At 36.5% G+C, this 14642-nt stretch overlaps 1 protein-coding gene across 2 annotated transcripts; it reads left to right on the plus strand.

Moving 5' to 3' along the window:
- Positions 1–1648: 1648 nt before the first annotated feature.
- Positions 1649–13463, plus strand: LOC127423009 (zinc finger protein 329-like). Of its 2 annotated transcripts, none has more exons than XR_007894258.1 (4): positions 1649–2046; positions 4077–7418; positions 7860–8051; positions 10562–13463. XR_007894258.1 is itself a non-coding variant. In XM_051666979.1 (4 exons), exons 3-4 carry the CDS (start codon positions 7862–7864, stop codon positions 11422–11424), a joined length of 1053 nt encoding a protein of 350 aa, XP_051522939.1. In that variant the 5' UTR covers positions 1649–2046; positions 4077–7418; positions 7860–7861; the 3' UTR covers positions 11425–13450. The 2 variants fall into 2 exon arrangements, 1 of the variants encoding a protein (XP_051522939.1); XM_051666979.1 differs by having other exon boundaries at positions 10562–13450.
- The last annotated feature ends 1179 nt before the right edge of the window (positions 13464–14642 follow it).

The following is a 14642-nucleotide window of genomic DNA, read 5'->3' on the forward strand; positions in this document are numbered from 1 at the left end:
AATGTGATAAGATATCTGGGGGTATGGCTACACACAAAACTGACATTTGCAATTCACATACAAAAAATAGTTGATAATTGCAAAAAAGTTTGAAATATCTTAAGATGTTTAGCTGGGGTGGATTGGGGTACCAGGTGTCACTCATTGAAGAGAATATATCACGCATTAATTAGGTCAACTATAGATTATGGATGTATAGCTTATGGGTCTGCATCTAAAACTTTGTTGCAGAAAGTAGAAATAATTCAGTCACAGGCATTACGTGTATGTTGTAGTGCTCTCAGATCTTCTCCTATTCCTGCCTTACAGGTAGAAATGAGTGAACTGCCTCTTGATATTAGAAGACTAAAGTTAATGTTGACTTACTGGATAACAGTAAAAGGACACTATGATACTCATCCAATTTAAAAAGTATTGGTAAAATGCTGGGAATATGAGTCAGCCAAGCTAAGAAGTTTTGGATGGACTGCAGAAGAAGAAGCCCAATCATGTGGAATAATAAATGTAGAAGTGAGCCCCACAGTAGTAGTGTCACCTATTTCACCTTGGCTATTCCCTTTACCATTAGTAGATCTTAATCTGCAAGAAATGATTAATGATAAAAAAAAAAAGAGTAATAGCAAAGGATGCAATGGTTAAACAGTATCTAGAGCAGAATTACTACTCAATACTTACAATTTTCACTGATGGTTCTAAAGATCCTGAAACAGGTCGAGATTCAGCAGCTGTATATGTCCCATGTTTTCAAGTTAAAATTGGTAAAAGGGTATCTGACCAAGTAGGAGTTTATTCAACAGAGATGGTAGCAATATTATTAGCTATCAGGTGGATGGAGGACACTCGGCCAATGAATGTGGTGATATGCTCAGATTCATTCTCTGCTTTATCAAGCCTTATTAGTGGGAGATCCTCAAGACAAGACATTTGATATGAAATTCTTTTAAGTATGTATAGAGTAAATAAGTTTAATTAAGGAATTAAGATGTGTTTCCTGTGGTTTCCAGCACACATGGGAGTGGATGGAAATGAGGAGGTTGATAATTTAGCAAAGCAGTCGCTGAAATGATCACATATAGAAATGAATATCCCACTAAGTAAAGAAGAAGTTAAGGCCAAAATCAGAACAGCTATAAAAGGGAAATGGCAAGAACTTTGGAATGAGGAGGGAAGAGGAAGGCATCTTTTTCATATTCAAAATCAAGTAGGAGGTGAAAGAGGGAATTTTGGTAGTAGAAGAGAAGACACAATCATTACCAGACTTCGCCTTGGGCACACAGCTTTGAATGAACAAACATGAGTATGGGAATTGTAGATTATGTGGATCAGCAGAAACTGTAGAGCATGTACTAATATATTGTACTGCTTATGAAAATGAAAGAGTATTTCTGTTGGAAGAAATAAGAGAAATGGGGATAAGAAATCTTACTCTTAAAACACTGCTGCATAATGACTTGAAAACTGTTTAATAGTATTTAGAATTTACTTTTATTTATTTATTTATTTATTTATTTATTTATTTATTTTCCCATTCCGTCAATGGTCCACACTCCAGCCCAGTAGGTGGCGGGAATGCACCTATCGTTTGTTTGCCATCCGCGATAAAACGCCAAAAGAAGAAGAAGAAGAAGTAGACTTTTATTATGACAATTTTGTTTAGACGCGATGCGGAAATACATTAAGCATTGTTAATAACATACGTGCTGTATGAATTCTACTTTATTTAAAATAATAATAATAATAATAATAATAATACCGTGTTGTTGAACAGTAAACCTGCTCAGTATTATATTTAACCGTGCATGATATCGTGCATTATATCAGTGGGTGTCGGGTTGATTTTCGAGTGAACGAATCGTGTTGTCGTCATGTCTAAAGTTGAGCGTCTGAACGCGCGTGTAATGAAGTTACTGACATCAGCAGTGAATGAAGTGACAGAGATCATCATACAAACAGTTTGTGAATATCAGGAGAAAACAGCCCGAACACACAGAGAGAACGAAAGACTGCGGAGGAAATTACAAGAGCTACAGGAGAAGCTGGACAAAGGTCATTATTAAAGAGATGATTTGTTACTCACTATATTTTACCACAGATATGTTATTATTAACCCTTGGTGAAATCGCTGTAACGCAAGACCTGGAGTGGCTTTTTGCTTTTATAAAACGATGGCAACAGTCATAAAAGACTGCTTTGCAACCGTAAACAGGGGTATTCTTCCATGTCAAATCAACCAAATGTGAGAAAGTTCCCCCAGTTGAAATGTTTGTTAATACATTTTCTGAATGAAGATACACTATCAAAACATACACAGACAAAATATTAAATGTCATGGTTCAATATTTACTGAGTAATGCATTATTTTGTAGAGAGACCATTAAGCAAAACTACAGGTCAAAACAAAAATAACTTTTTAAAGAGAGCAGTGCCATTGTTTTACTTTTACACATAGATAGGTAGGTCCATTATTCTATTAAAATCAGTTGACTTCAGCACCCCTTGTTGCATTATATGCCTATGGAGTGAGTCCAAATGTTTGGAAAAAAAAAAACTAATTTTGTGTTGTTTTCCAAAGTTGGTGTGCCTATAACACTAGAAGTATTAAAGATATCTTTATATCCTTTTAGGTTCTGGTTCTGAAATAAAAACGTTCTTTTTGATATAATCATTAGGGATGTATCGGCCTCCGATATTTATCAGACAATTATTGACCAAATTAAAACCATCGGCAAATAGGTTTTAAACATGAAAATGCAGATATGAAAAACCGATGGTTCATTTATAATTAATTAGTAACACATTTTGTAAAAATTCTTTAAATTTAAATGCACAATCCAGAAATAATGATCGCCACAGAATGTAGAAGGGTTGGCACTCCTAAGAACATGTAATATTTCATTTTTATTCTTTTTTTATCTCACATTAATGAGGAAAAAAAACATTGTTACAGACATGACAGTTGTGAAAGTGGCACTTACCAATACATGATGAGGTAAAACTATCCAAAACGCTTTGAAACCAGCAAATGTTTGACTGGTATGTTATCTATTAAGGTTGCATGATTGATTGAGTTAAGATTGAAATCGCAGTATGGTCTTGTGTGATTACAATTTCTGTTTGCGCTTCAGTCAGCATTGTGTAAGCAAGCGGCGCCCTCTAGCGGTCTGGTTAGCATTTTCCATTATCCTTAAAAGGGAGTTTTGTGCCTTTGGTAACTTTTTATTTTCCATGATGTGGTGGACATTTCCATGGAATTGCCCAATATATGCATAATATGAATTTGTGATGTTCTGTTATATACAGTACAAACATGTAAAATGTGAGTTCTGTTGTTCTGAACTGCAAAAACAGAAGTGCAAAAATGTTTTAAAAGTAAAAAATAACCTTTTTTCATATCAAGTATGTTGTCATATTTAGTTATTTTTTATTTTCATCTTTTTATCTTTTATTGTGGCTGTCTTTAAAATTTTGGCCTGTCATCATGTGTTCCAACAGATCCAATCCATGTTCAATGGAAATTATTTATTGTAAGAACAAAAGCTTTTGTGCCCCTTTGTACATTTTTAAAACATAATTCTTTAGCAAAACAGTGATCTGATGACAAAATAAGGAAAGTGGCAAAATATCGGTATCGGCAAATAGCTTTTTGTTAAAATCAGTATAGGCAAAACATTTTCATATAGGTGCATCCCTAGTCCCAGTAACTAACTCTGACTTGCTCAGCAAAATTCTCTTCAAACCGTTGCTCCGCTGTGACAGTAGTGAAACAAGAAAGATGAAAACTTACCATGAGGAAGACCGTTTACACTAAAAGCCTCTATTGGACCTCTTGTAGCAATTAATGTAACAAGTACTTGGTTTGCGTTCTGAGTTGCAGTTTGACACTTTTCACTTTGTAGCTAGAAGCGCTTACATTCATATACTTGTTTGAGGCTTTCCTTATGTAAAATCGCTGTAATGCACAGCCTTGACTGGCTTTGAATGTGGCTCATTCAACTATAATTTATAGCCTATAACAGTCCAATTTATAATAATAGATTAAACTGAGTAAACATTAATAAACTTTGTTTCCCCTACAGGTTCTCAGCCCATCTCTGGACAAGACCTGTCAACTCAATGTCAATGCAGTCAGCACTCAAACACCAGTACAGCAGTGCACAACAGAACACATCTCAAACAGGACCCATGCAGTAAAGGATACCTGCAAAACTCGGACTATATCTGTGTTGAGTTAACATTACCTGAACTAAATGAAGCAGAAAGAGACGCGTGTGGCTCAAATGAGAGTGCTGTGGCGTGCGTGAGCACCTCTCACCACCAGACCTGTGACAAACCTACTGCTAGTAAGATATCCTCGAATGCATCTGCAGCAAGCATTATATCTCAAAGTGATAAGAGTTTATCTCCTCATGAAATCAAGACTGAACCTGAAAACCAATTTGCAGAAGAACCGTTTCCCCAGAACGGCTTCATTATGAACACAAAGGCAAGCTTCATATTAGCTCAGAGTGTACTTCCTCCACAGACGCCTGTAGCTGATGTAGATCTTTCTGCACTGGCTTCCTGTGTCAGTGCCGATGCATTCAATTCATCTGCGGAGACGTTCTCCTATGATGAAGATCCGAATTTGATATCAGACAGCCAGCAGCCTAGACAAGGCCAACTAGATAATGATGCCCGCCCCAGCTGCCTCATATGTGGAAAAACTTTTAGTAGAATTGGGAACCTCCGTATGCATCAACGCTGCCATACTGGCGAGAGACCCTACACGTGTATCTACTGCGGCCGGCACTTCAGTCATGCTGGAAACCTCCATAGGCACAAAAGAGTTCACACAGGAGAACGACCGTACAGCTGCCAGCAGTGTGGAAAAACTTTCAGACAGGCCAGTCATCTGCAGAAACATCAGCGAATACATGTTTTTACACTGCATTGCAACAATGCAGGAAATGTGCAACAAAGTGCGACATGCACCTTATTTCATTCATAAACTCTGTATTTCTCTGTCTAGTTGTCTCCTCTCTTGCCAGTTTTAGCTATATGGTATGTTTGTATGTATATCAGTTATTAAAAAAGCAAATTTTGTTCCTAGAAATTATAAAATGGTTGCTAATTTTCTGTTTAGTGTCTTACAGTAGTTTGTTCTGGCTGGAGGTTGAAGCAAAGCTGGCTTTGGCATCAGTTTGGCACCAAGTTAAAGGCTCAATTATGAAAATGAAATGTAAATGATGTCATCATTTACTCACCCAAATGTTGTTCCATATCTATTTCACACATGGAACACAAGAGTCAAATTCATAGGGGTCATTTTAACTCTCAGAGAACTAGGCAGCATTACATTTCAAATTTGTATCCCCTTCCCTCACAAATTTCACTCCGTCTCACTGTTTACGTTGCGCAAGTGTCCACTACTGGCGGAAGATGTGCAAGGGGTTTAACTGGAACACCCTTAACCCTTGATCGCTTGGAGCATGTTGAAAGCTGATGTCAATTAGTGGAATTATTTAGTGATTTTTGCACCTGAGAAAATGTTTTCGGAGATCGATTTCAGAGGCTTCTGTATAAATCTCTAATGTTTACATTTTCTTTTTCTTCGTTAGAATGAATTGTTAGAAAGGATTAATCAAGATTTACACAAACAAAAATGTTAACATAACAATGAACACATAGGCTATAAACAGTGTGATAAACAGTTTAAGGTAGCTACAAGTATTATGCTGTTAAATCTCAATATAAATTTTCTAAACTGCTTAATTGACCTAACTTCACTTCCATCAAACATTAGAGTTGTGTGGAGGTGGGGTTGATGAAGCGCGATATGCTGTCAAGTCACAATCGAGTTGCATTGTGGGATATGGAGCTGCCTGAATCAATCAGAGTAGGCTCGCTCCCTCGGTCAAAATCGAGGGGTTAAGGTTCTGTCAACAGAAACTTCCCTCAGTCACTAAACAAAGTGGAACGGACTTCCAAAATGGCAGCGGGGATTCCACCGAAGGGAAGTGCTTTGGGTAGTTAGCGAGTGGATGTTAAAAGTGAAGTGGAATGCAGCCCCAGATTGGCAGAATTGCAACATTTGTTTTAAGGAATTAAATGATATCGAATATTCATTAGGGTAAAAACAGGGGCCTGGGTAGCTCAGCAAGTAAAGATGCTGACTACCACACCTGGAGTCACAAGTTGGAGTCCAGGGCGTGCTAAGTGACTCCAGTCAGGCTTCCTAAGCAACCAATTGGCCTGGTTGCTAGGGTGGGTAGAGACATGTTGGGTTAACCTCTTCGTGGTTGCCATAATGTGGTTCTCGCTCTTGGTGGGGCACGTGGTGAGTAGTGTGTGGATGTCGCGGAGAATAATGTTTAGCCTCCACACGCGCTAGGTGTCTGCGGTAACGCGCTCAACAAACCACGTGATAAGATGCGTGGATTGACGGTCTCAGACGCAGAGGCAACTGAGATTCGTCCTCTGCCACCCAGATCGAGGCGAGTCACTACGCCACCACGAGGCATTCCAAATTGGGGAGAAAAATCCAAAAAAATACAAAATATGGGTAAAAATGACATAAAAACTACACAAAGCAATAGCTAACACTCTGAACTGTGTCACATCAAAAACTTTGGTGGGGAAAATGGCATATTTACTGCCACAGCATGCTAAATTCACACAAAAAGGTCACAGCTAGTTGCTGCAATTGCTGACACTTTTGGAAAACATTTAGCAATTTTCTAAATATTTATTTGACCTGTAATATTTAGTAACATTTACTGATTGAAATAATTTTACATTATTATGCATTATATTTTATATATCACCAGTGGCTTCCTAAAAATGCTTTAAATGAGTTTTTTTCTTCTTCATTAAATCTATGCTTGGGTCTCTGATGGTTAAATATGACAAATTATTTGTTTATAATTTATCATAAATTTGTGTATTTCATTTATGGGCTGTTAAAAGATGGTCAGTAACAAACTATAAATAGTTGGCTCTATCTGTGATTTATAATAATTTTAACAGCATTTGAGTGTTATGTGCAATGTAATAAAATGAAACTGAAGTTTATATTTTAATTTAGTATATAAATGGCATATGTATTGTATGAGAAAGTCTCTAAAATGTGTTGTGTTTTATTAGAAAGTTGCAGTTGCCCAATTTTGCTGTTGTAAGGATATGGACTTTTATTTTGAAATCAGATGTAACCGGAAGTGAAAGTGTTGTGCTACATATTGCTCTGTGGACTGACGTCAATAAATATCTGAGTAAATATATAAATTGTAATTATCGTGAATAAAGTAATGAAGGGATAAGACAGATAAATGTCAATACATTTGATTATTTTAATGTGTCATTACGTTAGACTGTTTTATTGACGTTTGATCAGGCCGATCAGATATTTAACAGTGAGCTTGTGTTGATCAGATTAACTCAAGGTAAGAGATATTCTACAGGTCTAAATTCTATTCTAGAACTATTCTGTTATATTCTATACTTTAATATTCTATTGTGTTATATTTTAAAGTTCTATATTCTATTTGTCTATTATATAATTCTATATTCTATTCTGTTATGTTCTATAGTTTTGATTTGAATGTGTTTCCCCTTACAAAAGTACTGTGGTAATGGTACTGAATGATTACAATATTCATACATTATGGTATTTACTGAGTACTTCTAGGGACTTAAAATTCACCTAAATAATAATATTGTTATATAAAGTGGGTTATGTGTCCAAAAGCATGGTATTAGTGCTATAGTACATTGCAGTACTTTTCTGTTAGTGTAGCAAATCTGTCGTGTGTGCTGTGCTTAAAGTATAATACTCTCTGTGACACTGGTGGTGTATTTGTTTCTTTTATTCGTGTTCAATACAGTCATGTCCAAACTCGAGCACCTGAACTCGAAGGTCGCCAAACTACTGACGGTGGCAGTTCACGAAGTTCTTGAGATTGTGAAAGAGACCGTATCACAATATCAGGAGAAAACGGCGAGAACACAGCGAGAAAATGAACGACTGCGCATAAAATTACGAGAAGCTCTGGAGAAGTTGGCCAAAGAGAGAGAGGGTAAGAGTGATGCAGGTCTTTACTTTTCATTTTATTTACCCCCCCAAACACTAAATAGCAGCAAAAACTACTACAGCACTTCCCTAAACACCTGTTTGTCACTGCAACATTTTCCATCACGTGCAATGTCTAAAGGTTGATATTGAGGTCATTTAATCTAACATTTGCAGCTTTTTCAAAGTTATTAAATGTATGTAGCTAATGTGAACCCCTGAAGTTATCTCATTTATTTTGAGATACATTTTGTATTTGTCATTTTCCTTGATTTGTTCGAGGTGATTAAATCAAAGCTTTGCTAATAACTGTCCAATAAGTGAAAAGCTAGTATTTGAAATAAAAGCTCCTATAAAACACTTTGTTTTTCTTAAGTGGGGGAAGTAGATTTGTTGTTAAGAATGTTACATTTACTGATCTAATCACAAAAGAGATTCATTTGTTTATAGAATACTTGAGATATTAAGACATTTAAAATATCATTGAAATCAACAGGAAAAGGTGCACCCTTTTCTGAAATTGTTATTTTGAATAAGCATTATCTTTTTTCTTTCTTTCTTTTTCTTTATCCCCTTTTCTCTCTAATTTGGAATGCCCAATTCCCACTACTTAGTAGGTCCTCGTGGTGGTGCGGTTACTCACCTCAATCCGGGTGGCAGAGGACAAGTCTCAGTTGCCTCCGCTTCTGAGACGTCAATCCACGCATCTTATCACATGATTCGTTGTGCGTGACACCGCGGAAACTCACAGCATGTGGAGGCTCTTGCTACTCTCCGTGTTCCACGCACAACTTACCACGTGCCCCATTGAGAGCGAGAACCACTAATCACGACCATGAGGAGGTTATCCCATGTGACTCTACCCTCCCTAGCAACCGGGCCAATTTGGTTGCTTAGGAGACCTGGCTGGAGTCACAAAGCACACCCTGGATTTGAACTCACAACTCCAGGGGTGGTAGTCAGCGTCAATACTCGCTGAGCTACCCAGGTCCCGACGAATAAGCATTATCTTAATTTATTACTCAAAAAGTAAGTTTCTCTCTCAGAAGTATTTGAATATAGGCGCGGTCACTTTTAAATTTAAATGGCGAAATTCTTCGGGCGAAGACGGCGTGGGCGGATGTTGACTACGTGTGAAGCCAGTAAAAACTAATTGCCAAGCAGCCTCTTTTTAAAGCTGCACTTTATACTCTGGGAGAGTGAAGTTAAAAAGAGATTAGGTGCTAAAATGATATACTTGTCCATTGTGAATGTTCAGTGTGTAACAATGTGATTGCTATGTGACTCATGTTTTAGCATGGTCCAATTTGAGTGCAACGTTGTTAATGCTGAGTGCTGTTCGGTAAAGATGCACAGACACAAGTGGCTCATCTGAGTCATTATTTATTCTCTCTTTTTAAGATTGAGTAAGAGTGTAACAGTGTAGCTGTGTACGAATCACCCACACAGAGGTCACTACCAAACCAAGTAACTTCCTATTGGTCAATGCGGCAAATTCGCCTGTCAAAGTTCAACAAACTTAAACTCCATGCGAAATCCGCATCACACAAATTAACAATCACACGGATTCCCTTTGTGATGACTGTGGTTTGTGTGCAGAATTTGGACATGTGAAGGTAATGTGACCGTGCTTTAAGTTGAGAAATTTTGCCCTATAACTATTGCTCCTATATCTACTGTATATCACTATAACCCAAGTATGGGGGCAAAAGGCCCCCTAGCTGCCTTTTATTAATTGGATTACTTTTATGCTGCCTTAATGTGCCTTTTGGAGCTTCAAAATTTTGGTAACCATTCACTTGCATCGTGAGGACTTGCAGAGCTGAAATATTCTTCTAAAAATCTTCGTTTGTTTTAAGCAGAAGAAAGAAAGTCATACACTTTAGCCAAATTGTACCCTACTTAATTGCTGTCCATCTTTTCTGCTGCACATTGTAATGTTTTCATGCCTGATTGTAGTTAAAGGTGCACTATTTTGAATAGTACAAAAGACAGATCTGTTTAAAATGATACATTCACCTGAGATGAATACTGCAGTCCAGTCATATCAGTATTCTAGAAAAAGCTGTTTTACTACTGTACATAAGGGTGCACCACCCTCATAGTGGTCACCATGTGGAGATAAATATGACTTTTTATATCAGTATTCCCCCATTATCAAACACTCTTTGTTGCAGAATGGGTGTAAATAATAAATAACGTGTGACAAATACATCTGTGAATAGAGTTTCTACAGTGACATTGGTAACTAAAAACCTTTGCTTTTGTGTTGCTGCGTCCCATAGCTGTCAGTGTAAAGTTCAAAACATACCAGCCAAAGAAGTAAACAAAAAATACTTCATGACAAAACAGCATAGATTTACAACATTGATATTGATTATCTGCTATAACATAAAAACTGTATCAGCAATATTCTGTATATATATATATATATATATATATATATATATATATATATATATATATTGGTGTACCATATCTTTAATAATTCTATCTAATCATTTCCTCTCTTCATAGTTTCCGGACATGCCACCATCTCCAAATCATTTAACTGTGTCCCTCACCAGCAACAGATAAACAAGCTCTCACACACAAACTCAAACTTCACTCAGACTCAAACACAGAGCGACTGCAGTCACATGACTGATCCAGAGACAGTGTGTGACCTCAGTGTCGCTCTCACATTAGCCGGGTGTCAGAAGACAAGTCCAGTTTCAAAAGACAGCACACCTGCAAAAGTTAAAGGCACAGATTTACTCAGCACTGTTAAATGGACACGAAACATTTCACATGAATCAAACGCATCATCTGCAGACAGCAAGCCAGACGTTACCATTGAGCACATTAAGACAGAATCTGATTGTAACAAGAACATTTCTACACAAATGCAGCTTTTTCAAAGCAGCCATGACTTTGCAGAAGATCTGAGTGTCGCCACTTTTAGACAGGAACCTGTTGCTTCAGGTCCAGTATTAACCGATGAATCCAGTGGCTATGGACTGGCATTTATCAACTCCAGTCACAATACGCCAGAAAGGCATTTGGGATACGGGAGGGGTGTCCACTCAACTCCTCAAGGTGAAGAGCATCACGTTTGCTTGGTTTGCGGCAAGACGTTCAATCGTGTGGGGAACCTGCGGATACATCAGAGGTGCCACACCGGAGAGAAACCATACTGCTGCCTGATATGTGGCCGCTGCTTCAGTCAAGCCGGAGACCTGAAGAAACACAAGCGTGTTCACACAGGGGAGAAACCATACTGCTGTGCTCGTTGTGGGAAAAGCTTTAGCAGAGGAGAGAACCTCAAACGCCATCAGAAGATCCACATCGGAGAAACATTACATCTCCAGCAATCAGAGAGAAATACGCAGATAAACTAGTGTTTAGAAATGCAACATAAATTAAAGACCCCATGAAATGAAAATCAGAGTTTTGTCTATGCTAGTGTACTCTTAAAAGTTGACACTTTTAGCAGATAAACACATTTCTACAAATGTGGGTCATTCAATATAACATATACATTTTTGTCCAATAAAATGATCTGTAGAGTGACCTTCTGTCTCTGACTTGCCAATTAGTAAATCGTGATTTTGCTAAGCTGGGATGTTAACCAAAGTCTGTTAGCTATTTACAAAAAAAGACAAACCCTGTGATATGTCTCGGAGTGCTTTCATCATTAAATTAATTCTTCTTAATTTAGTTGCAATAGACGAGGATTGCTAATTTTTACTTTGACTGATTACAATGTATCTTCTGGAACAAAATATACAATAATGTTATTGGACAGTTTTTTCTGTCCCATTTTGAGTGGTTAGAAATTTATTATGTTTTGTAAGATGTAATTTCTGTAACACATTTTATGGTTTGCATCAGTAGGCTAGCTTTTGCTTGTAATACAGTATATAATTATTTTTCTATTTCATTCCAAATGGTTTAGTTGCTTGTAATTGCGAATGTCATGGAAGTTTCAATAGGACAAATGCAGAAACATAATGCAACCTTTAACCAAAGTGGCCCTATCACTAATCCATTGTAATTCAAAAAATAAATCATTCCAGGTTGCACTTTACAGTGATTTTACCACAGGGGTAAAGGCACGAAACAGATCATAAAACAGAATGAAAACCTTATAAAATGTGAAAACTGCAATATGATAAAAAAACACACCAATATTTAATAAATAGGTACATATATTAATAATAATAAATATAGCCGCAAGTTGCAATTAACGGGGTCCAAGCACAAGTGGAGAGAGAACCAAAATAATTACATTTGAAAGAACTGTAGATACTGTGGACACAACTATTTTGGTGTCAAATTTCAACCACTTTGATCACAGTTAAACAAGTAGGATTTTAGTTATAGCGCCCCCATCATCTGGAATTTATGAGATTTTGCATGTGACCTCAAAATGTTCTGCTGTCCATGTGTACTGAGTTTTGTTAAGTTAGATTATTCAAATCACAAGATATAGGCCATCTAGTCATAATGGGTCATACCCAAAATGTATTAGCTTATATCTTCTGAACGATTTAGCGAATCAAAATTCTTTTGATTAAATTTTTTCAAGAGGGTCTGTAGATGATGTGTACTAAATATCATGTGAATCAGACAAACAGCCCAGGACGAGTTAAAAAAAAGTACCTTTTAGACTTGATTCAAAATGGCCAATGGGTAATATGGCTGACCACAGTAAAATTAAGAAGTCCAAAGAAGCCAGTCTCATGATTTTAGGCCAAATTTCGTAAAAGTTCTTAGCACAAAAACAAAAAACAAAAAACTGATTTGACCAGTAGGTGGCGCTGTCCCCAGAATGCTGAGGATTCCTCAAGACATGATGCTTATGACATATAACACATAATTGTTTCACTATCTCAAAACGTGCAAAGAAATAGCCTTAATTCATTTTTGCAGTGCTTGCTATCAGATTTGTTACATGCAAAGATCACAGCTAGTTGGCGCAATTGCTAACATTTTTGGAACAAATTTAGCAATTTTCAAAATATTTAATTGACCTGTAATATACATTTAATTAGTGTTGGGTTCGAGTCCACCTTAGTCGAGTCCGAGTCAAGTCCAAGTGTTTAAACAGTCGAGTCCGAAAAGGGGCAGAGTCGGACTCAAGGCCGAGTCGAGTCCGAGTCTCAATGAATCTGTTCAAGAATCTGAATTCGAATTGTAACCGTAAACTCAACATCAATATTTTAAGCTTATTTTAAACTTCACAACTAAGAAAAACAGTTTGTCAACATAAATGTAACAAAAAAAAAACACTGCTGCATTTCATATATTCATTTTATGATTAGTTTCCTGCTGAACAGACTTCAAAGGGGTTTCAGAATAAAGGATATGCTTTAGGTGTATGAAGACAAAACTGTCCTTCAATTTGTTGCTTTTTCCCCTCCACTCAAACATAGACTAAAGAAAGTAAAAGCTGTGTTAGTCATTACAACTAAGGTTATTTTGTTTACAATTTTTATATAGTTTTTATTTCTACTTCATTTTCAATTTGTTAATTTAATTTAGTTTTATTTAAAATGATCCCTATCTAAAGAAATAATAGTCTATACTGAGATTTCTTTCTGAATCTTTTTTCTCTATCTGCAGACTGATTTGGGAAAATACAGTACATATAAATGAGTCAACACAGTAGAAATTAGCACTCTCTGAGAAGTTACGTCTCATGATTTGACTGCAAATGCTACATCCAAAAACACTGGAAAAGCCCACTGATAATATTAGGGCCATGTCGTCATGGACATGATTTTCTAGTTAATTTGTGGGAAACCGCACAATGCAGGGCAGTTCTGTGTGCTGCTCATGTACATAAATCCCTGATGTGTCCGTGTGTGTCTCACAGCAGCTACCGCAGAAGATACAAAAATTGATATTTGCTTGAGTGGCAGCCACGTTGGTCTGCAATCATTATGAAATCTTTAAATACCAACCAAAGAAAATTTCATTGAGCTCCTCTTTAACCTCAAAAACATGGAGAATAATAATTCTGAGTCATACATTTAACAGAATTGTACTTCAGAAGTGTCAGAGATACGGGAAAAAAAAATAACTTGCATAAGTTACCCGGTGGTTTAAAATACAAATTAAATACAAATTAAAAATAAAAACGTCATAACCAACTAAATTCATCTCGTAACATGAAGTTTCATGCACAAACTCTGTCATCAAATAATATATTTTTTTTATAGTCTATAATTAAATTATAAACAAAACATTTCACTGCCCAAAATATCCTAATATTTTATTGTGCATGGTTGAATGTTGTGAATGGTGGACAAATGCTGTAAAAGAATGTATTTTAAGGAGCTCGTCAATGCTTTGAAAATAATCAGTCAATAATAAATAGGTGCTGTTTAGTTGCTGTCTGCTTTAGCAATAACACTTTTTTCCCCGACTAGTTAAAAAGTTACACAGTTAATTCATCAAGCTATTATGGAGCAGTTCAAGCTGACAACACTGTGTGGAAGAGACTACAGAAATCTAGATGTGTAGACATATTACACTTAAAAAGACTTAATATCCAATATTAATACTATTTTTATGTATTTTTATTTCGATATGCTGTTTTTAGTAAACTGTA

The sequence above is a fragment of the Myxocyprinus asiaticus genome, chromosome 32, assembly GCF_019703515.2.
Source record: "Myxocyprinus asiaticus isolate MX2 ecotype Aquarium Trade chromosome 32, UBuf_Myxa_2, whole genome shotgun sequence".
Classification (NCBI taxonomy): domain Eukaryota; kingdom Metazoa; phylum Chordata; class Actinopteri; order Cypriniformes; family Catostomidae; genus Myxocyprinus; species Myxocyprinus asiaticus.